The following is a 23,643-nucleotide window of genomic DNA, read 5'->3' on the forward strand; positions in this document are numbered from 1 at the left end:
ATTTTATCTAATAAGGGCTTGGTGATGATGAACTCCGTTAGCTTTACTTTGTCTGGGAAGCACTTCATCTGCGCTTACATTCTAAATGACAACTTTGCTGGATAGAGTTGTAGGTCCTTGCTTTTCATCACACTGAATACTTCTTGCTGGTCCCTTCTTGCCTGCAAATTTTTTCTGAGAAATCAGCTGATAGCTTTATAGGCACCCCTTTGTACGTAACTCTCTGCTTTTCTCTTGCTGCTTTTTAAGATTCTCTTTTTATCTTTAACCTTTGGCATTTTAATTATTATGTGTCTTGGTGTGGTCCTTTTTGGGTCTAGTTTGTTTGGGACTCTCTGTGCTTCCTGGACTTGTATGTCTATTTCCTTCACCAAATTTGGGAAGTTTTCCGTCATTATTTTTTCACTTAAGCTTTCAATTTCTTGCTCTTCCTCTTCTCCTTCTCCTTCTGGCACCCTTACAATTCAGATGTTGGCATGTTTAAAGTTGTCCCAGGGGTTCCTATACCTCTCCTCATGTTTTTCAATTATTATTTCCTCATTCTGTACTGGTTGACTGTTTTATTCTTTCTTATGTTTCAAATCATTGACTTGAACCCTGGTTTCCTTCCCTTCCATTGGTTTTGTATGGATTTTCCTTCGATTCATTTAGCATAGCCTTTACTTCTTCCTTTCTGTGTTTGCCATACTTAAGCATATTTGTCAAGCCTGTGAGCATCTTTATCAACAGTGTTTGGAATGCCGTGTCTGTTAGGTTGGCTATCTCCTCGTCGCTTAGTTCTCCCACTGGAACCTTGATCCATTCCCTCTTTTGGGTGATACCTCTCTGTCTCCTCATCCTGACAGGCTCCTGTGTTTGTTTGCCTCTGTGTCTTAGGTAGATGCACCTGTTACGTTGTAAGGTCTGGAGCCTTAGGTATTCATCAGTATGGGCGACCCGTTTCACCACGTTGTGGCGCTGTGTGTTGGGGAGGGCTCTGAGAGGGAACAATGACGCTTGCTCAGCACTAGTCCCTTTTCCAGGCAGTTCTCCCACTTCTTTATGGGACTGGCACCCTTCTAGCTGTTGCCCTGGCTGTTGTTCCCAGAGTAGGTGGGTCTGCAGACGTTCTAGGACTGTAAGGGCCCTTTAAACAAGCGGACTTTGCTGAGTGACTGGCAGTTTCTGCCTCTGCCCCAACCCCCACTGGTTTGCACAGTCAGAAGCAATGAGGCTTTATTTTCCCTGGAGCTGGGACCATGAGCTTTGCGGTCTGGTCTGGTGCTGGGAGCACTCCCCAGGTATCCCTCCCTACTTTCTTTTTTTTCCTCCCTACTTTTTAAAACACGTGACTGAGGTTTCTGCTGGCCTGCTGCTGCTGCCACCACAACACCGCTTCCTCTCCACCCTGGCTCCACGCCTCCTACCTGTCTAGATGAGTATTTCTTTGTATCTTTGTTTGTTGGACTTCCATGCAGCTCGATTTTCTGAAACTTATAGTTGTCTTTAGTTTTGAGGTAGTTGTAGTCCTTCTTAGTTGTGGAGGGAGATGTAGCATGTCTGCCTAAGCCTCCATCTTGGCTGGAAATCAATAAAACACATTTTTTAATGGCGAGCATTTTGATGGGTAGGTTCGGTGTGTTCACTCACCAATAAGAGCAACAATATTCCACACAGTTTGTAGAGGAGACCTGGAGGGAATGTATTCGGCAGCCCTAAAGCAAGTGGATAAATTGGCACCATGATTCAGAGAACCTCAGAATACTTACCTTGCCTCTCTTTCATTATTTTCCTTTTTTCCCCCATCAGGATATTAAATTGTTCTTTGATTTCACATGATAATGAGTGAAGCACAAACTTCATTACCATCTACAATTTTATCTGGTACCATAATACAATTTAGATATATTGCATAGAATGTGCCAACAATCATTAATAACTAAATGAACTCAGTGACTCTGGTTTGGTGACACTTTCATGGTGAACTGCAGGTCACAACACAGTAACTATCAATTCAACCACACCAAGGTTTCTGAAGAGGATGGCTTGTGTGGCCAAGCTGGTTGTAAATAAATTTGAAATGAAACCTGACACCACCCAGGAGTTCTAACTTCATACTGTTGAGGTAATTTTCCAAGATGGCCTCAGAGTAGACTAACTTTACACAGCACATTTCTCTGCTTAGTGTGGCTCCATGGTTTAAACGCTGGCCTATGAACTGAAAGGTCCCTAGTTTGATTTCTGGTCTGGGCACAGACCTGTTTTGGGTCAAGTCCCCAGTTGGAGGCATGCGAGAGGTGGCATATGGATGTTTCTCCCATCGATGTTTCTCTCTCTCTGTTTCTCCCTCTCTAAAAATAAAGATGAAATCTTTTTAAAAATAAAGTAAAAACACATTTATTCAGCATGATGATCAGACTATTACATTTAGCAATTAACAGCATGGGTGCAAAAGAAATATACTTTAAATCAATTCGTTGGAATTTTTTATACATTCCACAGAACAGAAACTAAAATAACCTGTTATACAATTAGTCACAAGTAGCGTCCTCAAATTTTTTGGACCGTTCGCATGAGTATTGGCTAAAACATGTCTTTGTAGCAGCTAGGCCCTGCCACCACTGTGCTTGGCTGAGTTCACAGATCTGCTGTAACCTGTAGCTTCTTTGGCTCTCCTCTCCTGCTAAGCTCTGTTTCCTGGCAGTACTGACAGCCTCTACCACTGCCATCGCTCCTGCTGCTACTAGGACCACTAGAGAGCAATATAGGTTTCCTGGTTTGGCCAAGTATTAGCCTTCATCACCATGGGGGCCAGAGCTTCTGCCTTTAAAGTTTCCTCCTTTCATGTGTCCAAAATTTGAAGATTGATTGTTGTCATTGCCAGTCATTGTAGCTTCCATCACCTCCAAACTTGCTTCCATCATTACCAAAGCCATTATAGCGATCCTCACTGCCACCATGTTCACCAGCATCACCACAGCAGCCACCAAAGCCACATCGACTACTAAAGTTTCCTCTGTGATCAAAACTGCCATTTGCACCAAAACCATCTCCATGCCCACCTCTGAAGGTTCCAGAACCACTTCGACCTCTTCGGCTGGATAAAGTACTAACCATTCCTTGTTTAAATAGGGCTTTCCTTACTTCGCAATTGTGGCCATTTACAGTATGGTACTTCCAAATGACAACCTTGTCTTATGGTCCTCAAAGGTCACAAAAACAAAGCCTCTCTTTTTGCCACTGCCTCAGTCAGTCATGATTTCAAACATTTCAGTTTTCTCACATTGTTCAAAAGTAATGTTTTAGGTGATATTCTTTAGTTTCTTCTTTAATACCACCAACAAAAATGTTCACAGTCACGTGGGCACCAGGTCTTTGGGATTCTTCCTGTGAGACAGTCCTTTTAGGTTCCACAACTCTTCCACCCACCTCGTGTGGAAGAGGCATTCACCTCCTCCACAGTGGCATGTGTGACAAACCCCAAGCCTAGGGAGTACTTCAGTGCTTGGATCTCTCATCATCACAGAGTCTGTGAGCGTTGCCCATTGGTAAGCATGGCTCCTTCGACTCATCATTTTCAATGCTCCAACCTCTAATAAAGAGCTTCTTCTACCTCTTGGGCTCTTTCGGAGACTGACTTAGATGTGGTGACTGTGGGAGGGAGACTGCGAGGATACTTACTCAGCAGCAGCCACTGGCAGAAAGGGTCAGAATTTGTTTTCTAACTGCTGAAAACTCTTATTTTGGCCTGTGAAGTTTCTTACTGAAAATCCTGAGATAATACGTATTTTTAACTCCTGTGAATACAACATGTATTTGAAAATGGTATATAAAAAAATTTACATTATGTGCCAGATTGGTGGCAATGTTGCCATCCATGAAGGTATGGAAAGTGGGCATCTGAACGTGAGATAAGCATTTTGGACTTTTGTATTTCTCCATCTTCCAGGGACATGATCATCATTTTACCTGCAAATGCAGTGACAGTTTTTGCATGAGGACTGCAGATTGTTTCTGTAAAAGAGTTACCAAGTGAGCAAGCTACAGAAAGGTATTAATGTCGATGGACGGAGCATTACTTAAATAGCTATAAGAGAAAAAACTCTATGAAGCCTCACAAGAGGTAGGTCACAACGGGTGGTACATAAAAGACACATTTCTAAGAATAAGAGAATTAACTTGAGCTCTGGCTCTGCTGGAAACGGGACTACCCTGAAATACTTCTTTCTGCAAAGTGTGGGTCCTTTTCATTCATGAGAACTTGAGGTAAAACAGTAAGGTGAGAAACATACAGTAAGGTGTGAGCTGAGAAATTGAGAAGAGTTACGGGGAAGCCGTGACATCGTGTTTTATTTCTTCAACAACCATTTACCAATTATTTCATCAGCTTCAGAGGCTCACCTAGGTCTCAGGGAAGCTTTGTTTGATGTAGTTTGACTCCTTGGCCGGGTTGCAGGGAAAATTGAAGAAATTACCTTCATCCTGAGGGCGTCATTGGCTCTGTCACTCACCGTCAGAAGGTCCGTGTCAGAGTCAAGCCTCTTGTCAAAGAAGAGCTCGGATCCGACTCCTTGGACGACAAAGTCCCAGGAATACAGGGAATGGATGCAGCAAACCAGTGTGGCCAGATTGCTGTCGATGGGCAACACATTGCTCTAAATATTCTCCAGCTTTCAGATGACAGGGTCGTCCGCTGCACTGTGTGCATGGAAGATAGTCCTGATACTCCACAGGGGCTTGTCACTTTTCATGGGGATGCAGTCAAAGGCCTTATTATTGTATTTTAGGGCCACACATCACTGGCTGTTCTGTGGCTCTGACATTTCCAAATGGAGCACCTTCATTAACTGTGGAAAGTCCATTTCTGTTTTTCCTCCTAGTCCCTACGAACTTCAGAATCTCATTGTAACAGAACCCGCAGGATGCTCTAATTGAAACAGAACCCATGGGCTGTTCAGTTATTAGGGGCCCGATTGCCTGTCGCCAGAAGCATAACTCTCAATACCAGAGTTTGGTGAAAAGAAAAAGAATTGATTATTTAATGGTTATATAGATTTAGATTATTTGCGGATCTTTGCTGTTAAGTCTTATTTTCTTTAAAACACCCACAAACACATAGTTCTGCCTGCCCCTGCCAAACCAGGCTAATTTTAGAAAAGTCGGAGATACCGTTTTCCTACTTCCCAGACACAGTTTAGTTTTACCAGCAGCACCCAATCATTTGATCCTGATTGGGGAGGTTTTGCCTGTGTTGCGGTGCCCTCCAGCTTTTAATGCAGAATCGTGTGGAGTTCCCAGCCTCCTTATAAACTGCATGGAGTTCTCCCTTTCCTTTCAAAGCCACATGGTATTCTTCCACTAAAATATTGGACACTTATTTTTAAATCCCTGACTGCGTCCTGTGACGCAGTGGGCATGGTACCCAGTTCTGACCATTCACAGAACCTTTCACAGGCTCTGTATGCTCTTTCTGTACCATTCCATGGCCCAAAACCTCTCTCGTCTTCTTGGGGCCTTTGAAGAACCAAATCCATTTGCATAACAAAGACACTAGCCACTAGCCACAGGTATGTGAAGGCATCTTAAAAGCTGTTTCCTTTCCCCATTCCCCAACCCGCAGGCTCTGGGGATTTTTGGAGACCCCCATTTTGTAACATCATGATTTAGTCATTTTTGGCCCCATCTGTGCTTCACTAAAATGTCTCTGGAATTTTTTCCACAGGCAAGTGTATTCACTCTATATCCTGGGCCTTTCGGTAGGGCCTGCAGCTTCAACTGCTATCTGTTTTTGGGATATTTGTCTGTGCTGAGGTTCTGCTGTGAAAATTTCATCTAAACAGTTGATAGGCCGTCTTCTGTGTGTACACTGTGCCCACCAGCAGGATACAGTTTCATCCTCCTCATGTATATAAGCATATTGACTTCACCACCAAACTGAGAGGGGGCACTAATGTGTGTCTTCCTATGTGGCGCGAATCCAGTCTGTAGCCTTTGTTAGCTGAGATCTCTTTAATTGAAAGATTGGTAGGGCATATCCGGAAAGTGCTCAGGAATCATATAAGGACTCCACCCAGTCTGAACAGTTGTCTTGGGTCAAGGATGTCATAAACTTTGCTGTCTTCTAAAGCCCGTAATGACTTCAGCATGTTCAGATTGTGAAAGATGATTGGAGACAGAGACCCCGACACCTACTGCAACATAAACAAGAAAAAAGAACAGCACTTTAAATTTATAAATAGGAAAAGACTTCTTACAGAATTTTACTATTGATTTTTAATTTTTATTGCATATATACATACTCATAATTAAAAAAAATATTTTATTTACCTTTTTTACAGATAGGGGAAGGGAGGGAGAAAGGAAGAGAAACACTGATAGGTTGCTTCCTGCAACCAAGGCATGTGCCCTGACTAGGAAGCAAACCAGTGATCCTTAGGTTCACAGGCCAAGGCTCGGTCCACTCAGCCACACCAACCAAGCCTGCATACCCGTAATAATAAAAATGTTTTTATTTATTAATTTTAGAGAGATTGAAAAGGAGAGAGAAATATCAATTTGTTTTTCCACTTGTTTATGCAGTCATTGGTTGATTCTTATATGTTGCCCTGACTGGGGATCAAACCCACAACCTTGGTGTGTAGGGTCAACACTGTAACCAAAGGAAATAGCTGTCCAGGGTAGCCCATAATTTATCGTTCATTATAATATTTCATGTATTGTAAAAGAATTCGCTGTTAAATATCGGTCAACTTTCATTATAGATATGTATTTCTTTATTTACTTTAAATATAATACTTGAACATGTTCCTAATCTTATTGCATTGACAATGCCATACTTACCATCATCATCTCATCTATGAATCATTAACTATGTCTCTTATTCACAAGGTCTCTTTCATTTTCACACTAATAAAAATACCAATAACTTTGTCAGAATTTAATTCTGCCCATTCCTCAAAAAATAATTCTTCTTAACTGATACCTGAATTACAAGTAAATAGACTCCAATTTTTGTTTATATTATGCATCTTTCTTTTTATTTTCAAAGATTTCTTCTATATTCTTGAGACATAATTGTCATATGTAAGATGGGGTAACTAGGTCATTACTATAGTAAGCTTTTTGAGATTCTACAATGTGGGCATACCAACTTTATTGTAATGCATTGTCATCAACAGGAAAGCAAGACCTTCTACCTGTAAAAAAATTGCATGCAACTTGCCCTGGATGGTATGGCTGGGTGGATTGAGTACCGGCCTACGAATTGAAAGGTCACCACATGCCTGTGTTGCAGGCCAGGTCCCCAGATGGGGGTGTGCAGGAGGTAAGCAAGTGACAGCTGATTGATGTATCTCTCACACATGGATATTTCTCTCTCTCTGCTCTTTCTCCCTCCCTTCCCCCTCTATCTAAAAAATATATATGTAAATGAATCTTTTATAAAAAATTGCATGCAATTCAATGAGGGCTCAAATAATGATTTCTATTTTGTAATCAATAAAGTATTTTCAAATTATGGTATGTATATTTTCATTTTTGACCTAGTATTATTGCATATTTAATAACTACAATATGCACTGGGAAACAAACAAATAGTGTGACTACCTTTATTAGCATGTTCATTTGGTGGGTCTGTAACTTTAAATGTCATTTCTGGAATGAATTTCTGTAATTACATATCTTTGCCGTCTTCAACATGTACTCCATTGTTGCATTAAATGTATAATGTAAGTCACAGGCATCTGATCAAATCAGTATGGACTCTAGTCACAACGCTTCACAGGCAGAGCTAGAACTTCTGCCTGCATCAGGCACAAATGCACTTAAGTATTAGTATATATTTTATTACATTAACTTTGCATAGTGGGTCCAACTGAGGCAGGATAGATAGCCTTAGGGACTTGAGTGATCTCCGCCAAACACATTCTGCCGGGTGAGGCACATGCCGAGGGCCTGAAGCAAGAAGTGACAGGATGTCTGGAGGACAGAAAGAGCAGATCCTGAAAAAAGATACGCAAAACTAGCAGTTTAAAAAAATAAAGGCCTGGCAGGCCCACCAGAGACTATCTTGCTCTAGAAATGAGGTGCACTGTGGGGTACTACAGCACAGCTCCTATTCTCTGTGTATTGCTGGGATAAAAGTCCTCAAATCCACTCCTGGAGTCTGCTGGGGAAATACGGGATCCCGCCCCTGAAGTGTTGTGGGAGGCTCAACTCTTCTTGCTGAACATGAAAGGGATTCAAGATCAGCAAGTTGGTTAGTATGCAAGCAGAATTTTATTATTAATATGATCTCAGAGAAGAGAAAGGGCCTAGCTGACGAAGGTGATAAAAGGTTAGGCGCTAGGTCTCCTTATCCTGAGGATTTAGAGTTTGTGGGGTGGGGTGAGGGAATGACATACCGATTTGGTGGGAGAAGGTGATGGGTACTCTTCCTAGGGAGGGCGTCAATTCATAAACACAGATACGGGTGGAGGGCTGTTAAGTCAGGTCTTTATCTTGCTCCAGACCCTCTCTTGTCATCTTTGTAAAAACCGACACACGGCCCGACGCAGTTAATAGTCATTTGTGAGCTTTCGCTGCAATTACTACGAACCCCCCTGCACCCCACTCTCTGTAAACTTCTACCTCACCTACCCAGAAGGCAGGCGGGAGTGGCAGAACGCCGAGCCAATAAAGGCCCAGAAAGGCATTTCCGTTAGGGCCCTGCTGCGGGGCGGGACTTCCGTCGGTCTCCTGGCGGGCACCTGCTCTTCGCTTCCTTGGTTTCGTTATTACCCGGTCACGTTCTCGTGGTCACACAACCGCATGGACAGCGCGCCGGGGTGGTGATCGGTGTAGCAAGTGGGAGCCGCAGCGACGTTGCTCGGGTGATCGGAGCCAGGGCCGCCACAGGGACCCCAAAACCAGGGACCCCGGTAATCGTCTGCGGCTCGCGCCACACAAACCTCGGAGTGAATGGCCGCGGCCGCGCTGAGGCGCCCGGCTGAGGTGAGTGCGCGTCCCCGGGGCGCTGCCCCGTCAGCCCCTCCCCGAGCCCTGGCGGGCGCCCGTCACGTCCTGCGGCCCAGGCCCCGGCGTCCGGGACGTGAGGCGCTCGTGGGTGACACGCGGGTGACGGGGGTGGGGGAGGGCGACCGGCTGAGGGGCCGCTGCGGTTTGGTCACCGAACCTCTAACGCTCCGGGGGCTGCCCCCGCCTGGCGCGCCCCTGAAACTTCCGCGCGTCAGACACCCCTCGGGCCCCTGACCGGCCCGGGACAGGTTTGAAGGACAAAGCGGCGTGAGACTCAGGCAGTTTCAGTCAGAACGGAAGGAAGAGGCCAGTGCGGGCGCCACGGGGACGGGGGCAAACCGTGTGCCTCCGAGCGGACGGGGCCGTGCTGAGAGGGTTCGTGGGGTTCTCCGCGTTTCCCAGGGCGGGGCGTTGTCCCCGGGCTTTGTGACGCCTGCTTCTGAGGGGCCTCCTGGCTGGGAGGGGCCCTTGTGGCTGCGATTTCCGTGCCTGACGCAGGGGCCTCCTGCCATTACCTGTTCCCCTTAGTTGGTGAGCCGAGGTTGGGGCTCCTGTAAGAGGCTCTTCCATCCTTTTGTCGGGATTCTCCTGACGTCCTTCTGCCCTGCCTCAGTTGTACTAGGTCCTTCTGGCATTTCCGAGCACCCTCTGCAAGCCACATGCTAAGTTCATGGGTGATCTCAGAGAGATGCCTGTGGTGCGGAGCAGGAGGGGCCGGGCTGAGGGGGTGACCCTGGGTGTGAGGCTGTGAAGGAGGAAGGACCACACTGTGAGCTCAGCTGGAGGAAGTGTGAGCGGACGGGCCCGGTACCCGGTGTGGGGACCACGGGTGAAGCGGGAGCCCACGTTTGGCTGTGTCGGAGGCGCCATCTGGGAGACTGTGTGGACTGTGATGAGACAGCAGGCAGCACTGGCACCAAAGGCTGGTGTCTTCTCTGAACTGGGCGTTCAGGAAGGTGTTGGGCGTGGGTAAGCTTTGTATGGAGTAGGATTGCGGGGTCTCAGACAGACTGTTCCAGATTCATTTGTGTTAATTCTGACAGGTTGTCGTGACCTTTGCGGATGTCGCCGTGTACTTCTCCAGGACAGAATGGGGCCTTCTTAGTGAGGCTCAGAGACGCCTGTACCTCCATGTGATGCTGGAGAGCTTTGCTCTTATATCTTCTCTGGGTAAGACACTATTCCTGTGCTTACTTTTTTGGGGATGCCAGCACCCCTTTCCTCAGGCCTAATAAACTCACTTTCAAAAAAAAGCACACTCACCAGTGACCTGGACTAGGTTTGCATTTCCCCCAGGGGCACTCTCTCCTCACCTGTGCAGGGTGTACAGTGTTGGTTTTCCAGTTTTCTGGGTAAGTCCTGGACGGGGCAGCGCTGGCTTGTTTGCACTGCCTCTTCTCTCTCTGCAGCCTTAGTATGGTGAACTGAATCCTCACAGGGAAAGATTGGAGGTGAGTAGCGTTGCCAGAAGCCTAATAGATTTCACATTGATTAGTGAGGAAAAGTATTTTTTTATATTCCCGTTCATCATGTCTACATATCATCGTCGACAGCCGTCCGTCTCGAGAGACGATGGTGTAGCTTCTTAAGAGTCTATCTGCACTGCCGAGAATGGCTGTGCAGTCCGACTCGGGAGTGACACGGTATCTGTCTCCTCCCGTGTTGAATCGACATCTTGCGATGACGCTGGAGTGTCCTCTCCAGTGGAGCTGAAGCTACAGAGCCTGGGCAGGGTGATATGGAGGGTCTGCTGTTGCCCATGCAGCAGACCCCCCCTCTCTTCGCAGCTGAAGGGTCCAAGGGAAAGACGGAGTCGATGCAGCTTGGCTTCAGGTGCGCCGCAGGAGTTGCCGGTGTTGACTACAACGTCGAACCGCCTTAGGGACTCCGGCTCCGGATTTTCTGTCGGGGTTTACTCCCTTAGCCTTTCCCCTGAAGAGGTATGCCGCAAGGCAGCGGAGGTTTTTTGGAGACAGAGTTTTCCTTCTCTGATGTGCCCTGACTGGAAGATCGAACCAGCGACACTTAGCTCGCAGGCCGACGCTCAATCCACTGAGGCAAACCAGCCAGGGACATGTCTACATATATATATGTATATTTACTACTCATCCAAGGATATGTTTACTGACAGAGAGAGAGGAAAGGATAGGGAGAGAGAGAAAAATATAGATGTGAAAGGAAAAGCATGGATCTGTTGCCTCTTGTATGTCCTAGACTGGGGGTGGAAGCTGCAGCCTTTTGGTGCTGTATCAGACCAACTGGCCAAGGCTGTATAAAATAATTCTGTAGTGCTGCTGACTTAGATGATCTACCCGTTGTTGGAAGGAAAATACATAGTTGTCTAGTGCTGTTCTGTTGCCTTGTCTGCCGTCAGAGCTCATATTGTTTGCTCAGTCTATTTAGGTGCTCTGGGGTTGGATGCATACTAATGAAAAATGTTATCCTCTAGATGAATTGACTGCTTTATCATTTTAGGATGGCTTTTCTCTTCTGACGGTGTTTCAGGTTGTCTGTTTTGTCTGATAGAACTTTAGGTACTCCTGCTCTCTTTGGTTTTATTTGTATGGAATATTTTTTAACATCTCTTTACTTTCAACCTACTTGTGTCCATAAAGTTTTAGTGAGTCCTTTGGAGGCAGCATATATTGTGTCTTGTGGTGTTTTTTTCTTTTAACACAAGGGAAGCCCAGCCAGTCCTCACCTTATTTATTGATTTATTTCTTTATTTTCATAAATTAAAATATTTTAAGTGGACCTACATTGTTAAGTTCGTTTCATGTGTATGCCCCAATGATTAAATGTTATATAACTTACTAAGTAATCACTCCGATAAGTCTTGCACCCATCTGACACCATGCGTAGTTATTAGAATATTATTGACTATATTCCCTATGCCGAACTTTACATCCCTGTGACTATTCTGTAACTGCCTGTTTGTAGCACTTAATCCCTTCAACTTTTTCGTTCACTGTGAGAATTTTTATAAGTAGTTATTTGAGCCCAGCTGATGATGGTGGGCCAAAAGCAAAATCTCAGATACTTTTGTGTCCTGTGTTTTTCATCCCTTCAGCCAATCTGCGTTACAGAATTGGTCGAAGGGCCTACAATGGTCATCTGTCATTGTTTTCTGCCTCTTTTGTTGTTCCTTCTTTTTGTTTTGCTCTTGCTGTCTTTTTGTGATTTAATCCTTTTCCATGGTGGTTTGATTTGATTCCTTTCTCTTCTGTGTATCCATTACACAGGATTGTGCTAGTGGTTCCCATTAGACTTACCTAAAACAATTCATACTCAACATATTATTGTAACCTGAAAACAGGTTCAGTTGCACACTAAAGTTGTCCACTTTGACTCTGCCACAACACCCCTCTGTATATTTTGATGTCACAGTCTGTATCTTTACACTTTGTGTATCTATTAATAAGTTATTATCAACATTCTTATTCTTAATACACTTTATTTTTTATCCTATACAATAAAGTCAAATAAAGTATACTCCACTATTTAATTGTTTTAGTATTGGTAACTTGAAGACCTTCCTGGCCTTACCACAGAGTGTTTCACTTTTCTACATTTTCATTTTTCTATGTAGTATGCTTTTATTTCAGCCCAAAGAACTTTTTTTTGTTTGTTTTTGGTCATTTCCGGTAAGTCAGGATGAGTGGAAATTAACTTCTTTAGCTTTTGCCTTTCTGGAAAAGTTTTTTACTTGTTATTTATGAGGAAGAGGTTTTCTGGTTGAGGTATAGCTGGTGTGCAGATGTTTTCTTTTAATGTTTTGAATACATGATTGGACATTCTCCTACCCTGCAAGATTTCTTCAGATAACTATACAGATAGCTCTATGGGAGTGTTGTCCTGTATATGAGGAGTTTCTGTTCTTTTTGGTCTTTCAAAAATCTCTTTGTCCTGGCTGGTGTGGCTCACTGGATGGAGCGCTGACCTTTAACCAAAGGGGTTGATGGTTCGATTCCCAGTCTGGGCACATGTCTGGGTTGCAGGCCAGGTCCCCAGTGGGGGGGCGAAAGAGAGGTAATCACATATTGATGCTCCTCTCCCTTTCTCCCTCCCTTTTCCTCTCTCTAAAAATAAATAAATAAGGTCTTTTAAAAAAATCTGTTTGGGTTTTATTTTTGACACTTTTGTTATAATGCATCTTCCTGAAGTCACGTTTGCATTGAATCTGTAAAGGGACCAAAGAGGATCATGAACATGGTTATTCAAATTTATTTTCATACATGGAAGTCAATCTTTAGCACTTTTAAAAATTAAATTTTTACCCCTCTTTTCCATCCCTTTACCTTATCTCTTTTCTCTCTTCTTCACTTCCTCTGAGGGTCCCATAATGCAAATATAGGTCCTTTGTATTGTAGTTCAAAATTCATTTAGTCTGTCTTCACTCTTTTTAACAATTTTTCTTTTCATGATGGATTTCATATAACCTGCCTCAGAGGTGACCTATCCCTTCATCTTGCTTACTTTTGAAAGTCTATTTGCAGTTTTCATTTTATTCATTGTATTCTTTAACTCTAGAATATCTGTTTATTATTTTTATGATTTCTGCCTCTCAGAACCCCTTGTTTTGTGACTATTTGTCTGGCCTTTATATTTAGTTCCATGTGTATTTCCTCGTACCTCACTGAGGTTTTAAAAAATGATTATTTGCATTTTTGTCTTGCAATTTGTATACCTCCAGTTTTGGGGAATTCACTTTAAAATTGTGATGTTTCTTTTGTGATTTTTTTTCATATTTCTTTTTGTGTTAGTGTTGATGTTTGAGCATTTCATGAAACAGTTACTTACCATTTTGGACTTTATGGACAAGTTCTGTTTAAAGAATTGGTTGTTAAAGATGTTATTTACTATTTAGAGAGAGGAGAAGGGAAGAAGAAAGTGAGGGAGAGAAACATCAATGTGGGAGAGAAACAAGAATTGGTTGCCTCTCGTACACTCCCAACTTGGGGTTTGGCTGGCAGTTGAGGCATGTGCCCTGATGGGAATCCAACAACCTTTCTGTACAAAGATTGGTGGTCAATCCATTGACCCACACCAGCCAAGTGAGATATAATTTAATCGGCTTGTGGATACACTAGTGCTTGGTAGGTGATGTGTTTTGGGTGAGGACAAGATTCAATTCACATTCTTCTTGCTGCCCCATGAGCTGATGTCAGGATAATGAAGACTTTAGGGATCCTCTGTGGCCAGGGCAGAAGTTTTCCAAATATTTGCTGATCTCCATTGGAGTCTTTGGTGGCAGAAATTGCTGGGGACATACTGATGTTATTCTTTCATAAGTGATGTTGTAGCCAAGGGGGTTCCTCTTGATATCCGCGCTGACAAACTACAGGTTCCTTGAAGATAAAATCTGTTAAGTTTGCAGATACTAGAGAATCCGAAAGTTATCAATGACAGTGGTTGCCATGGTCATCACACAACTGGCCACTAGAGTCCACTGTTGCACAAGCGCAGTGGTTTCGAGTGGAAGCTCTCACTTTTCTGATTTGAGTCTAACCATCTTAATCATTCCTGCAGTTGTTTCTGTGCAGTTCTTTGTTTTATGCTCCACTTTATGTCTCTGGAGAAACTGGTATCCTAAGCATTTCCCCTTTTCCTCAAGGACTGCTTCTGTTTTTTTTTTTTTTAAGTGTATATTTTATGAATTGTACTGTTACAGTTGTTCCAATTATTTTTCCCTTTGCTCCCCCTCCGCCCAGTAGACCCAACCCCTTTGTTCATGTCCATGGGTCATGCCTCTGTGTTCTTTGGCTTCTCCCTTTCCTGTCCTATTCAAACATCCCCCTGTCTATTTTGTGCCTACCAATTATGCTTCTCAATCCCTGCACCATTTCCCCATCTCTCTCCCTTCCCCCTCCCAGCTGATAACCCTCCACATGATCCCCATACCCATGATTCTGTTCCTATTCTGGTTGTTTCCTTGATTTTGTCTTTTATTTTTTAGATTCTCTTGTTGATAGTTGTGAGTTTGTTGTCATTTTAATGTTCATAGTTTTGATCTCTTTCTTAAATAAATCCCTTTATCATTTCATATAATAGTGTCTTGGTGGTGATGAAGTGCTTTAGCTCTACCTTGTCTGGGAAGCACTTTATCAGCTTTTCCATTCTAAATGATAGTTTTGTTGAACAGAGTAATCTTGTTTGTAGGTTCTTCCTTTTCATCACTTTTAAGATTTTTGCCAGTCCCTTCTTGCCTGCAAAGTCTCTTTTGAGAAATGAGCTGATAGTCTTATGGGGGACCCTTTGTAGGTTACCCTCTTCTTTTCTCTTGCTGCTTTTAAGATTCTCTCTTCATCTTTAACCTTTGTCATTTTAATTATGATGTGTCTTGTTGTGGTCCTCTTTGGGTATAGCTTGTTTGGGACTTTCTGTGCTTCCTGGAATTATATATTTATTTCCTTCACCTAATTAAGAAAGTTTTCCTTCATTATTTTTTCATCTAAGTTTTGAATTTTTTGCTCTTCCTCTTCAACCTTCTGGCACCCCTGTGATTTGGTAGTTGGTACGTTTAAACTGGTTCCAGAGGTTCCTAATCCTGTCCTGGTTTTTTGGTTTTTGTTTTGTTTTTTGGGTTATTTATTTATTTTTTTGGAGAGAAGGGAAGTGAGGGAGAAAGAGAGGAAGAGAAACATGTGCCCTGACTGAGAGTCGAACCGGCGACCTTTGGTTCGCAGGCCCCGGCGCGCAATACATTGAGTCACACCAGCCAGGGCTCTCTTCTTGTTTATTTATTTTTTTCTCTTCTTCTTCTTTTTTTTTTTTTTTTTTTGGTATTCTCCCAGGTTTTTTTTTTAAATTCTTCTTTCTTCATTCTGTACTGGTTGACTGTTTATTTCATCCTTATGTACCAAGTCATTGATTTGAACCCCATCTTCCTTCCTCCCACTGTTGGTTTTATGTGGATTTTCCTTTGTTTCACTTAGCCTAGCCTTCCCTTCTTTCCTTCGGCATTTGTCGTACTTAATCTTCTCTGTCAAGTCTTGAGCTTCATTATCACCAGTGTTTTGACTCTTCATCTGTAAGGTTGGCTATCTCCTGGTCACTTAGTTCTTGCACTGGAACCTTGATCTGTTACCTCTTTTGGGGTGTACTTCTCTGCCTCCTCAACTTGACAGGATCCTTTGTTTATCTCTGTGTCTTAGGAGAGCTGTCGTACCTGTTATATTGTAAGGGATGGTTATTCATGAATGCAGGGTACCCATTTTACAACATTATGGCTCTGTATGTGGGGAAGAGGTCTGACGGAACAATGCTGCTCTCTCAGCACTTACCTCTTTTCCAGGCACTTCTCTTGCTGGCCTTATGAGACTGGCTCCCCTCTAGCTGTTCCCCTCGTTGTGGTTCGCAGCATGGGTGCGTTTGCAGATGTTCTAGGACTTTTGAGGCCCTCTAAACAAACGGACTCTGCCGATTCTCCCTCTGCCTCAATCCCCACTGTTTTTCACATTCAGAAGCCATGAGGCTTTATTTTCCCTGAGTCTAGACCTGTGAGCTGTGAGGTCTGGTTTGCTCCCCAGGTGTCCCCCGCAAGTATTCAGTGTGTGGCTGCTCTTTCCCCTGGCCAGCCATAGCCACTGCTTTGCTGCTGCCATTGCCATACCGCATCCTCTCTGTCCCTTCTCTGCCCCTTTTACTTATCTGGATGAGTATTGCTTCTTTATATTTTTGTTTGTTGGACTTCCATGTAGTTCAGTTTTCTGGTAGTTCTGGCTGTTTTTAGTTTTGAGGTAGTTGTATTTCTTCTTCTTGTCGTGGAGACTGGGGAAGCGTGTCTACCTCCCCTCCATCTTGGCCAGAAGTCCAATGGCCGCTTTTTATCATGTATAACTGTCTAAGTATTCATGAAGGGGGTTGACTATTTGTATTTTTTATTCTGCCATCCTGCTGATGTCAATCACATAGATCTTTTTTCTTTGGTCTGTTTCTGCTGAGTTGTTCTATGACAGTGCTGATTATGCATCTCTTCTGTTCTCTCTTAGGAGTTCCATCATCAGTATTCTATGTAATTGCTCAACTGGGAGGGGGGGTGGAAGAGGCCTTTGTGTATCACAAGCTAGTCCGTAGTCCAGCCATGACAGGACGGCCTCAGAAGGGGTCTGTCATTGGTGAATGGCACTGGGGGAGGGTTTGATGCCAGGGCTTTATTAAACATGAGGGAGCAGTTCTGTTTAACCGCATTTTGTCACCATTGCCAGGGGCTACACCTGAATCTACGTGTCCTCCCCAAGTGTTGGCACCTTGCCAATTTGTTATTTCTGAGTTGTCATTTGTACTCTGACCTTCAGCCAGGGCAAAAGTTTGCATCTCTAATCTCTAAAGCAAAACCATTTCTCTGAGGAATTTCTTTGGTGTGCTTTCCAACTTTGGTCAATGACTGCTGTGCCTTGGAAGTGTGCACATATTTCTATACGACCTTTGTACAACATCTGCTCTGCTGCAGTGGATTTTCAACTGCAAATGCTTGGGCACATGCTTTTGCTGGCAGCCATCTGCAGTGGAACAAGTGGTAAACCCTGACTCTTCCTTGTTTCCTGTTCTTCCTAGAGTCCTTCCTTTAATGAGGTGCCCATTATTGACTGTCTTAGTGGCCTACTAATGCAGAACCACCACTTCCTCAGAGTCTTATCTCACTTGTCTTGAAAATCATCGCATAGAGTTATACCTTGATGTGACAGATGCAAATCTGTGGTGAGAAAACCGCCTCCGTATAAGTCAGTATTCACTTTACCAGCATTTGTTTTTGTCCAGGTTGCTGCTGTGGAGCAGAGGATGTGGAGTCACCCAATGAACAGAACGCTTCTGGAAGAGTCTCACTGTCTTCCCAAAAGAGCCACCCCTGTGAGAGTTGTGGTCGCGTCTTGAGAGACATTTTTCTCTTGATTGAACAACATGGAACACAACAGAGGCCGACACTGCTGAGGTGTGGGGCATGTGCAGAACCATTTTATTTCAGTGTGCAGAGTCACCAGGACCAGGAGCAGGACACAACAGAGGATTGTTTCATAAGCAGTGTGGATGATGATTCACTTGGTAAGCACTGGAATTTCCATGTGTCGCGGATACCTCATACCTCTAGTCAGATTGGAAAACCCTTCCTCATCAGCTCAGGACCTCTCGAGCAATTGGCTACTCACACACTGCACAGAGCAGAGGAAATCTCTAAGTCTGGAATACCTTTTCAAAGTAGAAAATATTATTACACCCCCAGAGAAAGCAAGAAAGCCTGTGGATATGAAGACACATTTGTGGAGGACCAGAGTTTCCTTACAGGAAAGCAATCTTCTGAGTGTTATGAATGTGAGAAATCTACCAATAGCTCTGCCCTCCATGATTATCAGAGAGTTCACACTGGAGAAAAGCCTTATGAGTGTGGCATATGTGGAAAGTCTTTCACCAGAAGCTGTGCCCTCAAACGTCATCAGAAACTTCACACTAGAGGAAGACCTTATGAGTGCAGTGATTGTGGGAAATCTTTTACCCGTAGCTCTACTCTTCGTGATCATCAGAGAGTTCACAGTGGAGAGAAGCCTTATGAGTGTGATGAATGTGGGATATCTTTTACTTGGAGGTCTGCTTTTGTTGTGCATCAGAGAGTTCATACTAGAGAAAAGACTTATGAGTGTGGTGATTGTGGGAAATCATTTTACCATAGCTCCACTCTTCGTGATCATCAGAGAGTTCACAATGGAAAAAGGCCTTTTGTGTGTCATGAATGTAGGATATCTTTTACTTGGAGGTCTGCTTTTGTTGTGCACCAGAGAGTTCACACTGGAGAAAAGCCTTATGAGTGTGGTGATTGTGGCAAATCTTTCCCCCAAAATTCTATTCTACGTTATCACCAGAGACTTCACACTGGAGAAAAGCCATATGAGTGTGGTGAATGTGGGAAATCTTTTACTTGGAGGTCTTCTTTCTTTCTGCATCAGACAGTACACACTGGAGAAAGGCCTTATAAGTGTGGTGATTGTGGGAAATCTTTTCCCATTAGGTCTCTTCTTAGTTATCATAGGAGAATTCACACTGGAGAAAGGCCTTATGAGTGCAGTGAGTGTGGGAAATCTTTTCGCAGTAGCTCTGTTCTTCGTAATCATCAGAGAGTTCACACTGGAGAAAGGCCTTATGAATGCAGTGAATGTAAGAAGTGCTTTAAAAAAAGCTCTGCCCTTACTAAACACCATCGAGTTCATTTTGGTGAAAAGCCTGTATGAGTACAGATAATATGTAAAAACTTATGAGTATCTCTGCCTTTTTCATCATTGAAGAGTGCACACTGGATAAAGGCTTTCCGAGTGCAGAGAATGTTGGAAATCTTACCTGTAGCAGTCACTATCATTAGTATCAAAGAGTTCATACACAAAGAAGGCTTTATTGGTGCTGTGAATGTCTGAAATTTTTTATCTGTAGCATTAATCATGATGGTCATCAGAGAGTTCACCTAAAGGAAAGGCCTTATGAGTGCAATGAATTTGGGAAATCTTTTATGTGTGTCAGTCACCTCCCCTGTAATTAGAGAGTTCTCACTGGGAAGTGGACTTATGAGTCCAGGAGATGTGGGAAATCTTTTCCATGTGTCAGTAATTTCCATTTTTCTGAGAGAGTTTACACTGTGGAAAAGCTATTTGAGTCCTTTGAATATGAGAAATACTTTACCAGTAGCCATGCCTTTGTTACCAAAAAATTCACGATGACTCAGATCTTACTAGTTAAGAAAATTTGGGAAGTCTTTTATTTCTGTTTCTAGACATTTCCTTTGTTATATTCTTAGATGTTACACAAGCGATAGCTTTTATATCTATACATGCAATATGAGAACTTTTTTTCTTGTACCAATAAATTCCATGATATTCAGAGATTTCACCCTAGATTAAGGCCTTATGAGTTCAGGCAGTGTGGGAAATTTTTTTTCCCATACATTTTTCTTCTTTATCATCAGTTTACACAGGAAATAGGCCTTATATAGACTCTAGTGTGCGAAATCTTTTACATCTTAGTCATGGCCACTTTAATGACAGTTCACACTGGTTAAAGGCTTTAAGTGTGAAGTGGACATGATCAATCTTTAGCATAAGTCCGTACCATTTTAATGTGGGAGAGTTCTCATAGTGTAAATTGTTAGATTTTAGAAAATTATTTTGTTGTTCAGTGTAATGACACTGAAGGAATCTTCTGAGGAAATATCCAAGTTTAATTTTATATGTTCAGAGTACGGATATTTCTCATAACATTAATGTTTAAATTTTGAAGAACCTAGCAATGTATGATCTAAATTAATTGTGCCTTTATGCATTCTTACTCACAGTGTGTGAGGGTTGCATTTCCCTACTCTTAAGAAAATCTTGATTTTTTTATTTTTATGAATTTTAACTCTTCTGATGCTTTCTCTGTTGTTTTAGTTGCATTTCTCTAAGGACTTAGGACGGGCATTTCTACAAGTGTTTATGTATTACTGATATGTTTTTAGTACAGTGTGTACTCACATAATTTACCTAATTAATTGTTTCATTAATTAGGTCTAGTCTCCTTTAACAGATGGGAGAGTAAAAGGGCAAAGATGTATGTTGCAATGTCACCCACTTTCACTGCTTGAAAAACAAGTAATTTTTGATTTATGGAATAATCGGTTCTTTGGAGAGATGGGATAGTTGTTTTAATAGTCTAAAATATTTTTTTGCTCTATGAACTGTAGTACTGCATATCGTACATTTTAAAGAATAATCTGAATTGCTAACACACTTCATCACTTTTGTAAGTTCAAACATTTAGTAATAAAATAAAAAGCCTTGATTTTTAGTGTTCACCCATTTTTATGGTCTATCATCTGGGATTTGCTGGGCTGATCAGGATTTGCAGGTGCATCAGGTGGGCATTCCAGCTGCTCCGGGTGTGAGGATGAATGGATACTTGTGGAGCTTGAAAACACTCACATACGTTGTGCCATGGAACCTGGATTTAAATGTTAGATTCTTGACCATTGTTATGATTACAGGAAAGAAATATTCTCTATTGGCCTCAGTTTCATCCCGTGTAAAAGATAGGTAAAAAGCAGCATTGATCCCAGCCTTGGTGATTATTTCGAAGGCAGTGGATATGCCAGTCATCCCCTGTGGTTGCCATGCAGAGGAACTCAGTGCCTACTTGATTCCGTACTATGTCCAGGACTGGCTGGAGCAGACAGTGGTGCTCACCATCTATTTCCTGCAGCCTTGACCATGTTCAGCAAGCACGTCCTCCTTTCCAGCTTCCCTGTGTCTGCACCAGAGACCTTTGGGTAGGAAATAGTCTCACTAAATCCTACAGAAAAATATTACACCTGCATTCATGAAGACACGATATGAGAATATTGCTACAAAATATCTTCTCAAATAATGCTTTAAAAAGTTCAAAAATGCATACCTAACAATATATAGACTAATATTTGTTCAAAAATTAGTAAAACATTTTTAATGGCGATCATTGTGATGGGTAGGTTTGGTGTGTTCACTTACCAATAAGAGCAGTAATACTCCACACAGTTTGTAGAGGAAATCTGGAGGGAATGTATTTGGCAGCCCTGAAGCAAGTGGATGAGTTGGCACAGTGGTTCAGAGACCCTCAGAATATTTGCTTTTCCCTCTCTTTACTCTCCTTTTTTCCTCAGCAGGATATTAAATTATTCATTCATTTCACATGATAAAGGGTGAAGCACAAACCTCATTGCCATCTATTATTTTACCTGGTGCCATAATGTAATTTAGATAATACTGCATAGAATGTGCCAACAATCATTAATAACCAAATGAACTCAATGTCTGGTTAGGTGTCCCTTTCATGGGTGAACTGCAGGTCACAACACAGTAACTATCAATTCAACCACACCAAGGTTTCTGAAGTAGAGGCTTGTGTGCCTAAGCTGGTTGTATATAAATTTCAAGTGAAACCTGGCATCACCCTAAAGGAATTCTAAATTCATACTGCTGGGGTAATTTTCCAAGATGGCTTCAGAGTAGACTTAACTACACAGCACATTACAGTGGCTAGTGTGGCTCAGTGGATTGCGTGCCTGCCTGCTGTAAGAAACAAGGACATAGTGATTCCCAAACCAGTAGAAAGTGGTTAGTAACAAAGGGCAAATGTAATTAGAGGATCTCTGAGAAGGGAGTTGACAGCAATAGCATATTTACAAGTCACAATAGGGGCATATAGATGAACGCCTTAGATTGTAACTCCGAAGTAACCAGTAATGGAGAAACGGGGAAGAAGGAGAAGGGAGGGGGAGCTGATCGCTCTCACTTTAGGGTGAGAAAGCTAATCAATTTCACTTTAGGGTGGCAATGTCAGGGTGGGGAAGCTAAAACTATAAAACCAGCCATCTTTGTCTACTTGGTAGGCACATTCTCCTGGCTGTGAGGGTGCGCCCGGCTCTGCAGACTTGTGAATAAAGGCCTTGCTTTACTGCTCAAGTCCTGTGTCCTAGTTTTTTTATTGTGAGCGTTTCTCACACTGCAAACTGAAAGGTCCCCAGTTTGATTCCCAGTCATGGCTCATGCCTGTGTTGTGAGCCAGGTCACCAGTTGGTGCACGGGAGGCAATGGAGAGGCAACTGATTGATATATCTCCTATACATGAATGTTTCTTTCACCCTCCCTTCCCACTCTAAAAATACATGAGTAAATCGTTTTTATTTGTTTAAAGATTGCATGCAACTCAATGAAGGGTCATAATGGTTTTATTTTGTAATCAATGAAGTATTTTTATGTGTATTTTCATTTTTGACCTATTGCATATTTAATAGACTACAATATGTATTGGGGAACAAACATATAGTGTGCATAACTTTATTAGCATATTCATGTGGTGGGTCTGGAACTTTAAATGTAATTTCTGGAATGAATTTCTATAATTGCATGTCTTTGCCATCTTGAACATGTACTCCATTGTTGCAAAAAATGTAAGTCAGAGGCATCTGATCAAATCAGTATGGATTCTAGTCACAATGCTTCACAGGCGGAGCTAGGACTTCAGGCTGCATCAGGCACAGATGCACTTAAGTATTAGTATATGTTTCATTACATTAACTTTGTAAAGTGGGTCCAACTGGGGCACCATAGATAGCCTTAGGGACTTGAGAAACTTTCCGCAACCACATTCTGCCAGGTGAGGCACGTGCCAGAGTGCCTGAAGCAAGAAGTAACAGGATGTCTGGAGGACAGAATCCACAGTTTAAAAGATAAATAAGTAAAGGTCTTGTAGGCACACCAGAGACTACCTTGTTCCAGAAATGAGGTGCACCGTCGGGCGGTACAGCACAGCTACTATTTCCTGTGTATTCTTAGGGTAAACGTCCTCAAATTACTCCTGGAGTCAGCTGGGGATATTACAGGATCCAGGCCCTGGAGTGTAAGTCTTGTAGGAGCCTGGATTCTTCACTGACACAGTAAAGAAAAAAAAAAAAAAGATCAGCAAGTTGGTTAGCATGCAAGCAGAATTTTATTATTAATGCGTTCTTGGGGAGGAGAACGGGCCTAGCTAAGGCATAGGCGCTGGGCGTCTTTGTGCTGAAGAGTTATAGAATTTCTGTGGTGGTGTTAGGGATAAAGAAGCCAATGACTCAAACCAGTAGGAGATAATTAACTGATGAATCATGGAAAAGGGGCGAGG

General features: G+C 42.8%; 1 protein-coding gene across 2 annotated transcripts; it reads left to right on the forward strand.

Moving 5' to 3' along the window:
* Positions 1-8,731: 8,731 nt before the first annotated feature.
* Positions 8,732-20,803, forward strand: LOC149995669 (zinc finger protein 552-like). Of its 2 annotated transcripts, XM_090259326.1 has the most exons (5): positions 8,732-8,970; positions 10,038-10,164; positions 17,755-18,574; positions 18,743-18,910; positions 18,995-20,803. In XM_090259326.1, exons 1-5 carry the CDS (start codon positions 8,938-8,940, stop codon positions 19,212-19,214), a joined length of 1,368 nt encoding a protein of 455 aa, XP_090115452.1. In that variant the 5' UTR covers positions 8,732-8,937; the 3' UTR covers positions 19,215-20,803. The 2 variants fall into 2 exon arrangements, with proteins under 2 accessions (XP_090115452.1, XP_090115451.1); XM_090259325.1 differs by having other exon boundaries at positions 17,755-20,803.
* The last annotated feature ends 2,840 nt before the right edge of the window (positions 20,804-23,643 follow it).

This window comes from Furipterus horrens, unplaced genomic scaffold (genome assembly GCF_987537825.1).
Source record: "Furipterus horrens unplaced genomic scaffold, mFurHor1.1.pri manual_scaffold_13, whole genome shotgun sequence".
Classification (NCBI taxonomy): domain Eukaryota; kingdom Metazoa; phylum Chordata; class Mammalia; order Chiroptera; family Furipteridae; genus Furipterus; species Furipterus horrens.

What these genes read in the sequence shown, in the direction of transcription:
- LOC149995669 (XM_090259325.1), top strand. Translation starts at nt 8,938, where the DNA reads ATGGCCGCGGCCGCGCTGAGGCGCCCGGCTGAG. An exon ending in CGCTGAGGCGCCCGGCTGAG is followed by an intron (nt 8,971 to 10,037) that starts GTGAGTGCGCGT and finishes TAATTCTGACAG; the next exon opens with GTTGTCGTGACCTTTGCGGA. An exon ending in TGCTCTTATATCTTCTCTGG is followed by an intron (nt 10,165 to 17,754) that starts GTAAGACACTAT and finishes GTTTTTGTCCAG; the next exon opens with GTTGCTGCTGTGGAGCAGAG.